This window comes from Silurus aristotelis, assembly GCF_946808225.1.
Source record: "Silurus aristotelis genome assembly, chromosome: 9".
NCBI lineage: Eukaryota > Metazoa > Chordata > Actinopteri > Siluriformes > Siluridae > Silurus > Silurus aristotelis.
Genome location: NC_139582.1, coordinates 1,475,649 through 1,490,609, shown reverse-complemented (window position 1 = coordinate 1,490,609; position 14,961 = coordinate 1,475,649). Strand labels below are relative to the sequence as shown.

Below are 14,961 nucleotides of genomic sequence, written 5' to 3'. Positions count from 1 at the left end.
ATCTTCTGATTAGTACTGATACATAGATTTTTTTATACAATACATCATGCACACGGAGATTTTTTATATTTAAATTAATTTTTCACCTGCATCACGACTCGGTTAAAGAATGACTATTAAGAGTATATTTAAAGCCGTAAAATAACAATAAATGTGTAAATAGATTTTTTTCAGTTTGTCTCGGTTGCTTTGTGGCGTTTCTCAGATCAGAAATAAAAACTTCTCAAAACTACTCGTTCAGCCTCCAGATCATCATCACTTGTGCACATACTGTAATAAAAGCAATTTCTCGTTGCTTTCAACAAATTGCAAATTCTTTGGTAAAATCTTTTAATGGATTGTGTACGAGTGTCTGCTGTTTCCCACATCATCAATTATTTATGTTCATGTTGATTAAAATTTATTAAACTGGTTTCATCTGAATAGTTTTAACCCCCAAAACATTCAGGAATCAGTTGATTGTAAAAATCTTTAAATGCAAAATGTTTAAACGAGTTTTCATCGTCTGCGAGTCTTAAACTTCTATTCTATTCTTTTCTTTGTGAATGTGTTGAATTGATGAATTGTGCAGATGAATCTTGAACGTCACTAATGAAGGCGAGCGAACGGCGTCAGATCAACCAATCATCAACAAGTTCTCTAAAACAGGTCAAAGGTGAATCTCGTGAACCTTCAATTAGCGACAAACAGCAAAACACACAATTATAATTTCTGAAGAACCAGGAAACGAACAAACACTAATACAGTAGAGTAAAAGTGTGAATCCTGTCCGGTGTCTTACAATCAATAATAAATCAAATATACAATCAAATAAACACATTTGTGCTGCTGAAACTCAGAGATTTCAAACAGAAGAAATTCAGACCTTCTGCATTTTCAATCCAAACTGTAGTTTATATCAGGAAACTCTGAAACATTTTGAAGATCTTGTTTGTGAACAATGACATAAGGACGTGTTTTTCTGATGGGAATGAGATGTTCATTCACACAGAAACATAATTTAAAGAGATGAACTAAGGATTCTGATTCTAAATCCACTTACTGGTTACCAAATAGTAAGAATGAAAAACTCATGTACAGAAGGTGCAGTAGGTAATAAGTTTAAGTTTAACTCTGAAAGAAAACCGAGGATAAGAAAAATTCTACAAATTGTTTCGAGAAATGCATTTACTGTGTTCGCAAATATTAAGGATGATTTGAGAAATGCTCCAAAGCAACTGAAAAAAACACAACTGTAATCCAGTTTATTGATCGAATATAAACTTTGTGAGAAGTTGATAAACATAATGATGTCCTAAACCCTATTAGAGCAATTCCATCTTCCAAAAAATGGTGTACAGACTCTACCGTAACTACCAGCCTGCGCTGAAACATGACACACAATTGTAACTTCCTGGTCCAGAAAATGGAACTGATATATTGTAAGAACAATGGAAATGAGGTTTAAGTGTAAAATTTCCTTCTTCAGGTCAAAAAAACCATGAAACAGAGCAATCACTCATCACAAACAATGGCACTGAAGATCAGAACCTTTTTCTAAATATGTGCTTATTATGGATGTCCATGTGAAGTTGGGACAAAGGTTAAGCTGAGACACAGGTGGTCGATGGTAATGAGGAGGTCAGGGTCAGAAGGTATGATGTGGCTGCTGAAATCTGACCTTCCACATTGCTCTGCATTGCTCAGCCATCTGCTCTGACTCTTCACCGACGTTTCCTCTTTTTCTATCTAAGTTGTTTTGTAATGTATTTCATGATTATTATATATAATTTTATTCGAATAATTCTAGGTAACGAGAATCAAGTCCGCGAAGGTTTTAGCACCATTTTTTAACACGTCCTTATGTCATTGTTCACAAACAAGATCTTCAAAATGTTTCAGAGTTTCCTGATATAAACTACAGTTTGGATTGAAAATGCAGAAGGTCTGAATTTCTTCTGTTTGAAATCTCTGAGTTTCAGCAGCACAAATGTGTTTATTTGATTGTATATTTGATTTATTATTGATTGTAAGACACCGGACAGGATTCACACTTTTACTCTACTGTATTAGTGTTTGTTCGTTTCCTGGTTCTTCAGAAATTATAATTGTGTGTTTTGCTGTTTGTCGCTAATTGAAGGTTCACGAGATTCACCTTTGACCTGTTTTAGAGAACTTGTTGATGATTGGTTGATCTGACGCCGTTCGCTCGCCTTCATTAGTGACGTTCAAGATTCATCTGCACAATTCATCAATTCAACACATTCACAAAGAAAAGAATAGAATAGAAGTTTAAGACTCGCAGACAATGAAAACTCGTTTAAACATTTTGCATTTAAAGATTTTTACAATCAACTGATTCCTGAATGTTTTGGGGGTTAAAACTATTCAGATGAAACCAGTTTAATACATTTTGATCAACATGAACATAAATAATTAATAATGTGGGGAACAGCAGACACTCGTACACAATCCATTAAAAGATTTTACCAAAGAATTTGCAATTTGTTCAAAATTGCTTTTATTACAGTATGTGCACAAGTGATGATGATCTGGAGGCTGAACGAGTAGTTTTGAGAAGTTTTTATTTCTGATCTGAGAAACGCCACAAAGCAACCGAGACAAACTGTAACTAATAAAAGTGTTTAATAGTCCACATTTTTTTAGGAGTTCCATAAGCAGGTTTCATGGCACGGTCTAAACTTTGTGGGCTAAAAACTTTGGGGTGTGTCCAAGCCTGGAGATCTGAAGGGGGGCTAGGATTACCGCCTCCTCAGGCAAGTCCACCACATGTGCTGTCACTCATATCCCTAACACACAGTGAAGAGAGAAAGAAAGAGAGAGGGAAAGAGTCCGACTAAGGGGTTCAGCAGGGTTTACTCATCCTTATCCAGAAAAGTAACCACACTGTTGCCCTGGACGGTTCTTTCTTGGAGATCCAGAGACACAGAAAAGCACCTAAGGTCTGAAGGCCGTAGATAAGAAAATGACAGACAAGCTGCTGGTGGGCGTTTGTGTGCTGTGGGTGGCATCCTTGGATCAGGTAAGAATCTTATTTAATTTCGTTCTTAAGTGTTGAGGTTGAACACGATCTAGTTTTTGGTGCTGATCAATTAAGCCATGATGCATGAATTCGCAAGTTATACGTTTATACACAATTGCTTTAATGAAGCTTACTGTCTTTGGATTTCTTACTAACAATTGTATGTCCCACTTTCAATTGATCTGAAGTAACTCCATAAGCCGAACAATAATGTTATTGAAGTGGGCTCATTTGAAATGGATATGGTAATGTAAAGTTTAGGAGGTGCTCGTAGCCTCAGGCCACAGCTGCTCAACTCGTCTATAGCGACACGTTACAGCTCATGTCAGAGTAATGGATTATTAACTTCCTTTGTTTTGAGTTCGGCGACCTGACGTCAGCCTTTCGCTGCCTAGCAGTCTCAAACTGTGAAGGTGGTCAACCCAAATATGCAACGTTCCTGATTAAAAGCACGATGACAGCTAATCAGGGATAGCAACAGCAGGTTTTATGATTTGGGTTTCAGCTTGTCAGCATTGCAGAACAAATGTGCAATAAAGAAACAAATAATAATCATGTGAAGATAAACACATCGACATCCATCCCAAAGTTATTAGCAGTGTTTGCATTCGCAGTGAAGGAAACGAAAGACCTTCTGAGGACGCCATCTTTGATTAGATAAACAAATCAGGAACAATTGATACACAAACAAATGAGCAGCACAGCATATTGTGACGATTAGGAGGAGTAATAAACACATTTGTTTGTTTACTAAGATGGCGTAATTTTTCCAATTTTCTAGTAAACTCCACCCCCATAGTTGATGCATGAGAGGTACGGTAATGAATCATGGCGTATCTTTGCAAGTTCTATTTTATTTACACGACATGTGAATGGTCATGTGGCAAAAATACTTCAAAGCATTCCAGCATTGGGAAGGCCATCATATGATACCCTTGAGCCTTCCGTATCGCTGACCAGTTACTCAGCATTTTCACCTATTCGGTTCAAACGTGTCCTACTGTATTACATGTATTACTTTGCCAACCTTCTGCATTCCTTCTCTGATCATGAATCTTCTGGTTATAAAGATTGGTCAAGTATAACACCTGGGAGTGTTTACATGGTCTCTTCAGATGCCAGAAGAAGTGTTCAGAACATTCCCTTGCAGTTCAGAAATGGCTCCTGAACACCATTTTTGTGGACTAAAAAAGGTGACTGGCTTTTCCATGTGTCTGTACAGTGAAGGCTTTTTGAGAGCCAGTGATGACGAACGGCAGCTGTTCTCAAATGCGTTTACTCGATGCCGGTTGTCCTTCGCAGTAATCCTGACTGCGGAAAGGGAAAGCCAGCCCCCAGTGACCGTGAAATCGTGGACAAATCGCTCTATAAAGCAGCCAGTGTTGAGCTCATGCTCACTGGAAACAGTCACTCCAGACAGCTGGAAGGTTTAGATTTACAGGGCAAATCTCTTCTCTCACATAGTCTCGAAGCGAACGTTGTGCCAGACTTCTGATGAATAGTGAATATGGCTCTCTTCTGGAGGCGTCGCAAAAAGCTGATCTTATAACCAATAATGTATCAGTTCGATGGCATCATGAGAAGAGTCCTGCTGGTGGATTCTCAGAGAAGTGCTGACCATAATATGTCAACTACACATTTTTTAACATGGCAACTCCCCATAACGGATGACGATGATAAAGATCAGAAATGTGTCGTAGTGAAGCATGGACACCACCTAGAAATGCGGTGAGAAGAAGAAACTTCTTAGAAGATGAAAATCCTGACTGTGTTTTAGGCTCCTCACTGGGATTCATCTTTACTCTACAGGGACATAATTCATCAGGACAGCTGGCAGAGAGAAAACCACTCTCACAAGTCTTCTTAAAAATGAGTGTATTTTTTAAAGAAAGATAACAATAGTTGCTTCATTCTATGGTGCATCTCAACCCACTTCCTACGTGGTGAATAGGTATCTGGTGTACACTGGTTTGTGATCTGGTAAAGGACATTGATGACTTGTTTTCCAGTCACAGGACTATGAATTCAAGCTGAAATTAATTAATAAGAGGCAGGATAAACCTTCTAATTTCAACATTAGTCATTTAAAAAAAAGAATTAATTAATAATAAATAAATAAATAAATATATATATATATATATATATATGAAACGATGACGACACCAGGTAATCATAAAATGAAGAAAATGTATAAAAACATTCTGAATCAGTAAACCTAAAAAAACTAATAAATACATGCAATAAGGCCACATTGAAAACAGGATTTGAATTTTAGGCAGCAATTAAAATAAAATCTTGATATTAAATAAATAAATTCCTTTTTCTTAACCTTAGAACAAACACAACCACCAGAAAACACTCAGTTAATATGTAGGTCACAGTTCAGCTTTCTAAGATGCCCACAGAACAGAAACACCTTCAGTAGGCATTGATATTTGAGACATCATGTCTGCAGTGACACCCGAGATGGACTGTGAGGAAAGAGAGTTGCTGGTAAATGCGAGGGCATGCTGCTCTAGGAAACTAATCAGCAATACAGTGATACGGTGTTTCCACTCCAAGTCGAAATGTTCCTATTAAGTTTGCAGAACAAGCTGGTTTCTGTTATCACTTATGTTATAGCAGCTATAAATGGTCATTCCAGCACTTGTGTTGATGTCAACCTATGGCTGTTATAAAGCTCTGACACTGGAGACTCCTTTCAAATCTTTATAGATTTACACTGTACGGACAAAAGTATTGCGACACCCGACCTTTCCAGCCACTGCACCAAACTGTTAGCACAAAGTTGAAGGCACACAATTAGATCAATCTTTTGGATGCAGTAGCATGAAACTCCCTCTGTACCTGGACAACTAGGAGACCCAAACCTGTTCGAGCTGATGATGACCTTGTGCACAAAGCCAGTTCCATGAAGATCTGCTTTACATGGGTTGGAGTGGAAGATCTATAGAGCTATAAATAATATTGAACACCTTTGGGATTTAACACTCCTCACCTTCTCACCTACATCAGTACCTGAACTTTCTAACACCCTTGTAGCAGAATGAATCTCCACAAATTTGCACTAGTAGAACATCTTCCCAGAAGAGTGGAGGTTATTATACCAGCAAATGGGACGAACATGTGGAATTGGATGTTGAAAAATAGTATGCTCGGGTGCATATGTTATAAGACTTACATCCTTTTGGCAGTCGCAAATGCATTCCTTTTGGAACACATGACTCTTGAGGTGAATGGAGTTAAATGCAAGACAATGTGCATTCAATTTACTTCTGATGATAAGTGGAAAGTCGTGTGTTTTGGTTATTTGTTTACAGCATTGTTTATGAAGGAAGTTCTAAGGTTGATACTGTGTTCCCACTTCAACCTCACTGTAATTGCATATAAATAAACTAATGTCAGGTATCCCCTGGACATTGGAGCCCATTCCAGTGCCAGTCACTATGTCTGGGATGAAGGCCAGTTCGTCTTAAAGCAGACCCCATGTGCCGTGTGATAAGCTTTCATTCACTGTATTCTGTATCAGCAAGAAGGCGTCAGCGAGACTGGTAGGCTGGCACATAGTCACAGAGAGGCTGGGGCAGGATCTGGGCACATCTCTTAGGCAGCAAGCCAGAAGCTTTTTCAAGTCAGTCATTACATTTAATTCTACAAAACCGACATGATTCAAGGTCAGTGCAATCTAAATCAGGTCTGGAGCAAAACACTGCTAGAGAAGATTAAATCCATTATAGTCAGACAGGTTGTGATTGAATGCTGCTTCATTAGCAAATCTCTTATCATCTGCAGCTGCTGCAGAATACTATATGTGTATCAGTCTGTTTAGCTGTATCAGAACTTCTTCAGCTCTGAAACAACGAAAAACAAAGATTCTGCAAAAAAACTGTAACAGAAATGAATTATAGTGCTTATATGATTTTCCATTAAATATTCAACATTTACAGTCGAATGAATGCACAAGCTCACCAATTTTACAAATAATTTTTTTTTTTTCGGGAGGCTCCAGAAGTGACCTGCTGTCAAACTGAAATCACATTTCATACCAATCCCATCTGACGCAAGAGCACTGGAGCAAACCTGAGATCAGTCCAAACTGAGAAAGCAGAAAATGATACATTTTGAAACAATTAAGTGGTTAAGACTTCTGATTAAAAGGTTGGGAATTAAAATCCCAGCACTTCCAAGCTGCCATTGCTGGGCCTCTTAACAAAATCCTTATTCTTCAACTGCTCGGTTGCATAAATAAGATAAAAATCACTCTGGATAAATGTGTGATCATTGATTCGCCTCTAGAGGCCGCTTTCATAAAGACCGCTGACCAGAAGCCGGAAAAACTATCTGTATGGATTTTTGCCAATAGCCAGTAGTTGCTGTGACCACTATCAATGTCTCGACCATTCGAACATTCTCATATCATATCCAGAAGCCGTAGTTTAGGGACCCCTGATATAAGTCTTAAATGATGACGTATTAAAGAGTTTTGCTGCTAATATTAGTATTAATGCACTAAACCGAAGTAAAGTCGCTGGTTAAAAAATTATACTGAAAATATTTAGGAAGCTTTTGTGCATCTTCTAGGATCAAGAAATTATAAAATGTATCTATAAAATGAAATAATTCACTTCATTCTTATCAGTTTTCAATTATTCAGGTGAGGCAGGTGATGGGAGAATTTGTATCCGCCAAAAAGCATAGCAACTGGTGAAAAATAACATGCCCCCCCCCCCCCCCCCCCTCATCCTTACCTACAACTGTTCAAACACTTCTGCTGGTCACGGGGTCACATTACAGGCTGTAAGGAATCTGAGTTACAGGCTTGACCGGGCAATAAACTCTTAAGGAAAGTGAGCAAGTGTGGCCTGTCCCTGTGCCTAAAGGGCATGGTTAATTGATAAAATTGCAAAGTAGCTAATCCCTGTACTGTTAAACACATCAGCAGACCACCAAAGTGTACCACCCAGATAGTTACTAGTATCTAGTAGATCGTAATTCATTCTTAATGATGCCAACAATTGTAATGTAGAGTCACCTAGAAGCCGTGCTGATGTTTGTGGGTTCTGCCAAACGATGCACAAGAGCACAAAAGAATGTAGGATGTGCTAAGATTAGATCGCTCGAACTCCGTGCATGTGAGTGTTTAGCATGACTGCCATTCTGTAGCCGAGGCTTTCAGGCATGCCGTAGTGCCAGAAGTTCCATTCAACGGCACTAGCTTAAACTATTATAGTCACAGCTGTTATAGGGGGAGCAGTATATGAGAGAATTTGTGTCATTATGGCTCCAAACCATAGCAAGTTAGATGAATAATGTTTCTGTAAAGGGACCATGGAGTTGCAGGTTCAGTCCTGAGCTCTGAGTTACTGTCTGTGTGGGAGTATTGCATGTTCTAGACTTGGTCACATGGGTTTCCTCCTACATTCTGGGAGAAAATGCTAGTAGGTGACTTTAAAATGTTCATAGGGGTGAGTGAGTGTGAGAGTGGTGTGAGATGCAGCCCTACAGTGGACTTGCGAACATTAAAACAATTTTAATGGATAGCAATTAATTAATTAAGGATTTTAACACAAGATGAAGGCAAGAGTTACACAATAATTAGCATATATAGCTCCTGTTTCTCAGTGCTGAGTGAAGTGTGCAGTAGGTACGACAGACTGGTTCAGGGTGAAGGTTGGACTGCATCAAGGATCGGCCCTGAGCCCTTTCCTGTTTGCAGTGGTGATGGACAGGTTGACGGACGAGGTCAGACAGGAGTCTCCCTGGACTATGATGTTTGCAGATGATATTGTGATTTGTGGTGAGAGTAGAGAGCAGGTTGAGAAGAGCCTGGAGAGGTGGAGATATGTGCTGGAGAGAAGGGGAATGAAAGTCAGTAGGAGTAAGACAGAGTACATGTGTGTGAATGAGAGGGAGGGCAGTGGAGTGATGCGGTTGCAGGAAGAAGAGGTGGAGAAGGTGGAGGAGTTCAGGTACCTGGGGTCAACAGTGCAAAGTAATGGAGAGTGTGTTAGAGAAGTAAAGAAAAGAGTGCAGGCAGGGTGGAGTGGGTGGAGAAGAGTGACAGGAGTGATATGTGATAGTAGGGTATCTGCAAGAATGAAAGGGAAAGTTTATAGGACTGTGGTGAGACCTGCGATGTTGTATGGATTAGAGACAGTGGCATTGAGTAAAAGACAGGAGGTGGAGCTGGAGGTAGCAGAGCTGAAGATGTTAAGGTTTTCGTTAGGAGTGACGACGATGGACAGGATTAGAAATGAGTTTATTAGAGGGACAGCACATGTAGGATGTTTTGGTGACAAGGTGAGGGAGGCGAGATTGAGATGGTTTGGACATGTGCAGAGGAGGGACATGAATTATATTGGTAGAAGAATGCTGAGGATGGAGACACCAGGTAGGAGGAAAAGAGGAAGGCCAAGGAGGAGGTTCATGGATGTGGTGAGGGAAGACATGCAGGTAGTTGGTGTGAAAGAGGCAGATGTAGAGGACAGGGTGGTATGGAGACGGATGATCCGCTGTGGCGACCCCTAATGGGAGCAGCCAAAAGAAGAAGATTGTGATTGGCTGGAAGGAGTTTAGGTGTGAATAGTGGATTGTAATTTGCTGGAAGGAGTTCAGGTGTGAATAGTGGATTGTGATTGGCTGGAAGGAGTTCAGGTGTGAATAGTGGATAGTGATTGGCTGGGAAGAGTTCAGGTGTGAATAGTCGATTGTGATTGGCTGGAAGGAGTTCAGGTGTGAATAGTGGATTGTGATTGGTTGGAAGGAGTTCAGGTGTGAATAGTGGATTGTGATTGGTTGGAAGGAGTTCAGGTGTGAGTTCAGAGCGTTGAACATGCAGGCTAATAATGTGTGTATCAGTTTATCAGTGTGCAGGCCGTAGGTTGGTAAAGGGAGCTCATTCCTCTGGAAGACATCTGTGCCAAGTGTCTGTGTGTGTGTGGGGGGCGGGGGGGGGGGGTGTAACAGCAGGATAGAGCAAGAGAGCTTTCACTTGCTGGATTCCACATTAGCCATGCTTCATGTTCACTTTCAGGGGTTACATCTTGCATGTGTTGGTGTGTTCAGTTGATTATGTTCAGCCTAAAAAAAAAAATCCCACCTTCGCTGCAGGTTATGTGCAGCCGCCAGGTGAGGAGCCATAACCTGAACCCAGATGTTCTGTATCCCTGGAGAGTGAAGACTCCAGGTCTGAGCCGAGTAAAGAGAGACTGGATCATTCCACCCATCCGTGTTTCTGAGAACAGCAAGCAGGTCCCTGAAAACCTGGTCCAGGTAATTAACATGAAGCAAAAGCAAGAAAGAAATGTAACACATACACACACACACACACACACACACATTATAAACAAATATACTGTTTTTATGTTAGCATGAGGTAACAGCAGATGTAATGCTAATACTTCAGTACTTCAGTCAGACTTGTAATGCTAATGCTTCTGTACTAGTGACCTGTTTCTAACACACATCTTGGACATGAGCTGTTTACCACGTGTCTTTAATAATTTCCATTTGTTTCCTTTGCAGATCAAATCAGACAAGGTTTTCAGTGGAGAGGTGATCTACAAGCTGGAGGGCCCCGGGGTCGACCAGGAGCCAAAGGACCTCTTCGAAATAGATGATAAAACAGGATGGATTAAGAGCAAAATGCCTCTGGACAGAGAGACTCACAAGAGCTTCACGGTACATTAAGAGCCATAAATAGCAGGGACGTGTCTCCTGGGGAGCGTAGGAGCAGCTCGTGGGCAGCTGTTTCATGTTTTTGGGGGTTAAGTGTATTAGATGCAGAAAAAATGTGACTGAAAAAAGTTAAGATCAATCACGTATTTGTGTGTCCTCAGCTTAAAGCCTTTGCCCTGTCGCCCAGTGGAGAACGTCTGGAGAACCCCACCACTATCGAGATCTACGTCCTGGACCAGAACGACAACAGACCGGCCTTTATAAAAGAGGAGTTTGTTGGATCTGTACCAGAATTCTCCATTCCAGGTAAAGAAAACCCTCAGTGCCGGACACACAATTGTGTAGGACGACTTTGGTTGCAGTAGCATGAAATTCACTTCAACTAGGAGACCCGAACCTGTTCCATCATGTCAATGCCCCTCTGCACAAAGCCAGATTCATGAAGATACATGGGTTGGAGTGAAAGATCTCCTGTTATAGATCTCTAAACCCTATTAAACATAATGAATGTGAACCCTGACCACACCCCAGGCCTCCTCACCTCACCTACACCAGTACCTGACCTTTCTCCCTTGTAGCAGAATGAATCTTCACAAATTTGCACTAGTAGAACATCTTCCCAGAAGAGTGGAGCTTATTATAACAGCTAAATGTGAAAAGAGATGTTCAAAAAGAAGCACATACCAATCTCAAGCTCAGGTGTCCATAAACGTCTGTCCATCCAGTGTATTTTTATACATCATTGTGTGTGTTCTCTGTTTAGGTACTTCAGTGTTGACTGTATCAGCGACAGATGCTGATGATCCCAACACAGACAACTCGGTGCTGAGCTTTTCCATAACAGCTCAGGAGAGCGTTCCACCTTTCAGCATCAACAAGACCATGTTTGGCATCAATAACGTCACTGGAGTGATCTACACACGAGATGTGGGACTGGATCGAGACGTAGGTGTTGCCTGTAAAAACAGATGGATGGATGGATGGACAGACAGACAGACAGACAGACAGACATATGGATGGTCGGTTGGACAGACAGATTAACAAATAGATAGATAGGCAGACAGACAGACAGAGATAGATAGATCTACATTTACATTTGGCAGACGCCCTTATCCAGAGCAACTAACAACTGAGCAGGGGAGTGTTTTTTTAGGGCTTTTTGCACAAGGGCCCAGCAGTGGCAGCTTGGTGGGGGTGGGATTTGAACCTGTGATCTTCTGATTCAAAGCCCAATGCCTTAACCACTGAGCTACCACCTCCCCAGATCTACTTTCCCAAAAGTAAATGGACACTGACCACTAAGTGCATCTAGAATATCCCATTCCAGATCTACTTTCTCTTTACTGTTTCTCCTCCTCCCAGGTGGTGCAGTCGTTCCGTCTGACCCTGCAGGTAGCCGATATGTCTGGAATGGGTCTGACCAGCACAGCACGAGCCATCATTTACATCACAGACATTAACAACCATGCTCCACAATTCAAGCCTAACACGGTATCTCTACTACACACACTCACATACAAACACTGTTTACTTTTCCTGTTAAGCAAAAAAATGTGAGCGCTCTGCTGTGTTTTCAGTACACAATGTTTGCCACGGAGAATAAAGTTGGAGAGGATGTCGGCAGAGTGAACGCTACGGATAAAGATGAGAAGAACGGTGACAACTGGAGGATTACTTATTCCATCATTAAAGGAGATTCATCTGGAAATTTTGCCATCAGGACTGACCGTGTCACCAACCAGGGGATCATCTTTTCAGTGAAAGTGCGTCATCAATATAATAGTCATATTATTATGAGCAGCAGTAATAGATTTATATTAATATTAATAATATTACAAATTATTATTATTTGTAGTAATACTGGTAGTAGTTAATAATAGTAGTGTAAGTAGTAGTTAAACTATAGTAGTCTTGTGTAGATATTAGTATTAGTATTAGTATTAGTAAAGGTAGTAATAATGGTAAAAGTGGTACCAGTATTTGGTAGACTGGAGCTTTTTACTGGTCTGGTATTTTATCTATTAGCTGAAAGTAACTGATCCCTGAGTTATGATGGTTTGACTTAAAATTTTGTCGATTTTACGATGGCGATAGAGATACAACAAATTTGTAAAAAATATTTAAGGTGTGGCGCTCAAATCTGAAGAGTACAATTTCATTCTCAATTTCTTGTAGCCTCTGGACTTCGAGTCTCGAGCAGAGTACCAGCTCACTGTGAGAGCAGAGAACGAAGTCCCTTTGAGTATTAAAGCTCCTTATGAAAGGATCAGCACTGCTACCGTCACCATCAAAGTTTTAAATGAGAACGAAGCACCGCGTTTTAATTCGAACCCCATAGAGGTGTCAGCCCCAGAGTCCATCAACCCAGGGGCCGTCCTCATCTCCAACATCGCTCATGATGCGGAGAATTCCAAACTCAGGTATTTTACTTTCAATTTTTGAACATGAAATCATTTCGAAGCCTCTCGTCTAAGACCTGAAAATACTGTATATGTAAAAATACACCATTAATCATTTTATGTATTATATAATATTAAAATTATATCATATGATGTCTGTAATTTTCCATTTTCTGCGTTTGCACTGGTTAAAATTTGCTCAAATTCCATACGTAGAGAACTTGAATTCCGTTCTTCATACTCAGATTTGAAATTACTCACGATCCTGAGAAATGGCTGTTGATAAACCCTGAAACTGGAGAGATTTCAGCCAAGAAGAACTTCAACCTTCGCTCCCCATACATTAAGAAGAACAAGTACAGAGCCATGGTGAAGGTCACAGACATGGGTGAGTACACAACAAATGTAATAGTAAACCCCTAGATTGTCTAAAACAAAAAAAAATCAATCACTCATCACGGCTTCTTCATTCAGATGCGGGTGGTACTTCCATAATGGCTTCTCTGGAGATCACACTGTGGGAGACCAATGATTTTTCTCCTGTGCTCATCCCTTTGAGTGGAATCGTGTGCAGTAACAGAGAGAGACACAGACTCGGCCTGCTGATCAGCGCTGTAGATGAGGACCACGCCCCCCATGCTGACCCTTTCAGCTTTAAACTTGCTGATGGAGACATGGCATTAAACTGGACCATCATACAGTTAAATGGTATCAGTATCAGTTTATCCATCAAACCATCACAGCACCCACACATCTAGTTACAGCATCCATACAGTGCAATCTCTCCATCCATCCATTTTAGAGTTCCTAATCAAGTGCAGCAAACCTCAGACGTCTGTGAGCTCTAGTGCTTGGTGTTCTTCAGGTTGAAATCCAGTAGTGACTTTTAAAAAATGGTGCCTTTGTCCACATTGTTTAATTATTTTTGGGAAAACAAATTCTTCAAAACCAGTGGTGGACAAAGTAGACAAATAAGTAAAGTAAAGATCTACTCGGTAAAATATTCCTCCGATAAAAGTAAAAGTGTCTCTTTAAAAAGCTTTCAAATGTACTTAAGTATCCAAAGTACTATGTTTTATTATGGCTATAATTTTCATATTATCATTTTAGTCACAAAACTTTTAATCAAATCATGTTTATGTGAAAAGACTCAAATGTGACTCATGTAAATGAGGTCACGTGTGTGGTGGTGAGTTCGAGTCTGGAGTTTCTTCATCATTTATTCCTCTCTAAATGTTCTGCTGGATGTTGAACTGATGCTGAACAGTATGTTGGTGATCAGTAGATGCACCGAGCGCCAATGGAAATTAATACAGATACAGAAAAAACTAGAAAAAACTACTTATGTACAGTAACAAATGACATTAACTTCATTACTGTCCAACACTCAACCCTCTTAATGTTAAAACTGCCATGTCTGCTTTTCTGTCCTGTGCAGAGACTCACGCCATGCTGCAGCCTGTGATAGATATAGATCAGGGGGAGTTCTCCATCCCGATCACTGTATCAGACTCAGGTTCTCCTTCTCTATCCTCCAACGCATTGGTGAACGTGACAGTGTGTCCATGCGATAGGGTTGGACAATGTATGAGCGCCACAGCGGCGGCCATTTTCGGAACTAGAGCGGGAATCAGTTTTATCGCTCTTATGATCATCATGGCCAGTGTTGCTCTTCTAATATGTAAGTTCTTTTTTTTTTTTTTTTTTTTACTTGAAGCTGAGATAAAGTTATGAGTGCATTTATTTATTGTAGTTAAATAATAAATCTGAAAGTAAGAGTGTAACGCTACACAAAATTCTCGGTTCGGGACGTACCTCGGGTTTATAAATCACAGTTCCGTTCGATTTCGGTTCAGTTACGGT

The 14,961-nt window shown here is 40.3% G+C and overlaps 1 protein-coding gene across 1 annotated transcript in view; it reads left to right on the top strand.

Annotated features, from left to right (window-relative positions):
* Positions 1-2,775: 2,775 nt before the first annotated feature.
* Positions 2,776-14,961, top strand: part of cdh15 (cadherin 15, type 1, M-cadherin (myotubule)) — a 19,081-nt gene continuing 6,895 nt past the window's right edge. Inside the window, exons 1-11 of the mRNA XM_083550102.1 lie at positions 2,776-3,022; positions 10,133-10,294; positions 10,547-10,702; positions 10,861-11,005; positions 11,463-11,644; positions 12,062-12,190; positions 12,277-12,462; positions 12,875-13,119; positions 13,344-13,486; positions 13,573-13,806; positions 14,537-14,779. Of these exons, the coding sequence (XP_083406228.1) occupies positions 2,966-3,022; positions 10,133-10,294; positions 10,547-10,702; positions 10,861-11,005; positions 11,463-11,644; positions 12,062-12,190; positions 12,277-12,462; positions 12,875-13,119; positions 13,344-13,486; positions 13,573-13,806; positions 14,537-14,779 (1,882 nt within the window). The 5' untranslated portion in view covers positions 2,776-2,965. The remainder of the gene's footprint in view (positions 3,023-10,132; positions 10,295-10,546; positions 10,703-10,860; positions 11,006-11,462; positions 11,645-12,061; positions 12,191-12,276; positions 12,463-12,874; positions 13,120-13,343; positions 13,487-13,572; positions 13,807-14,536; positions 14,780-14,961) is intronic.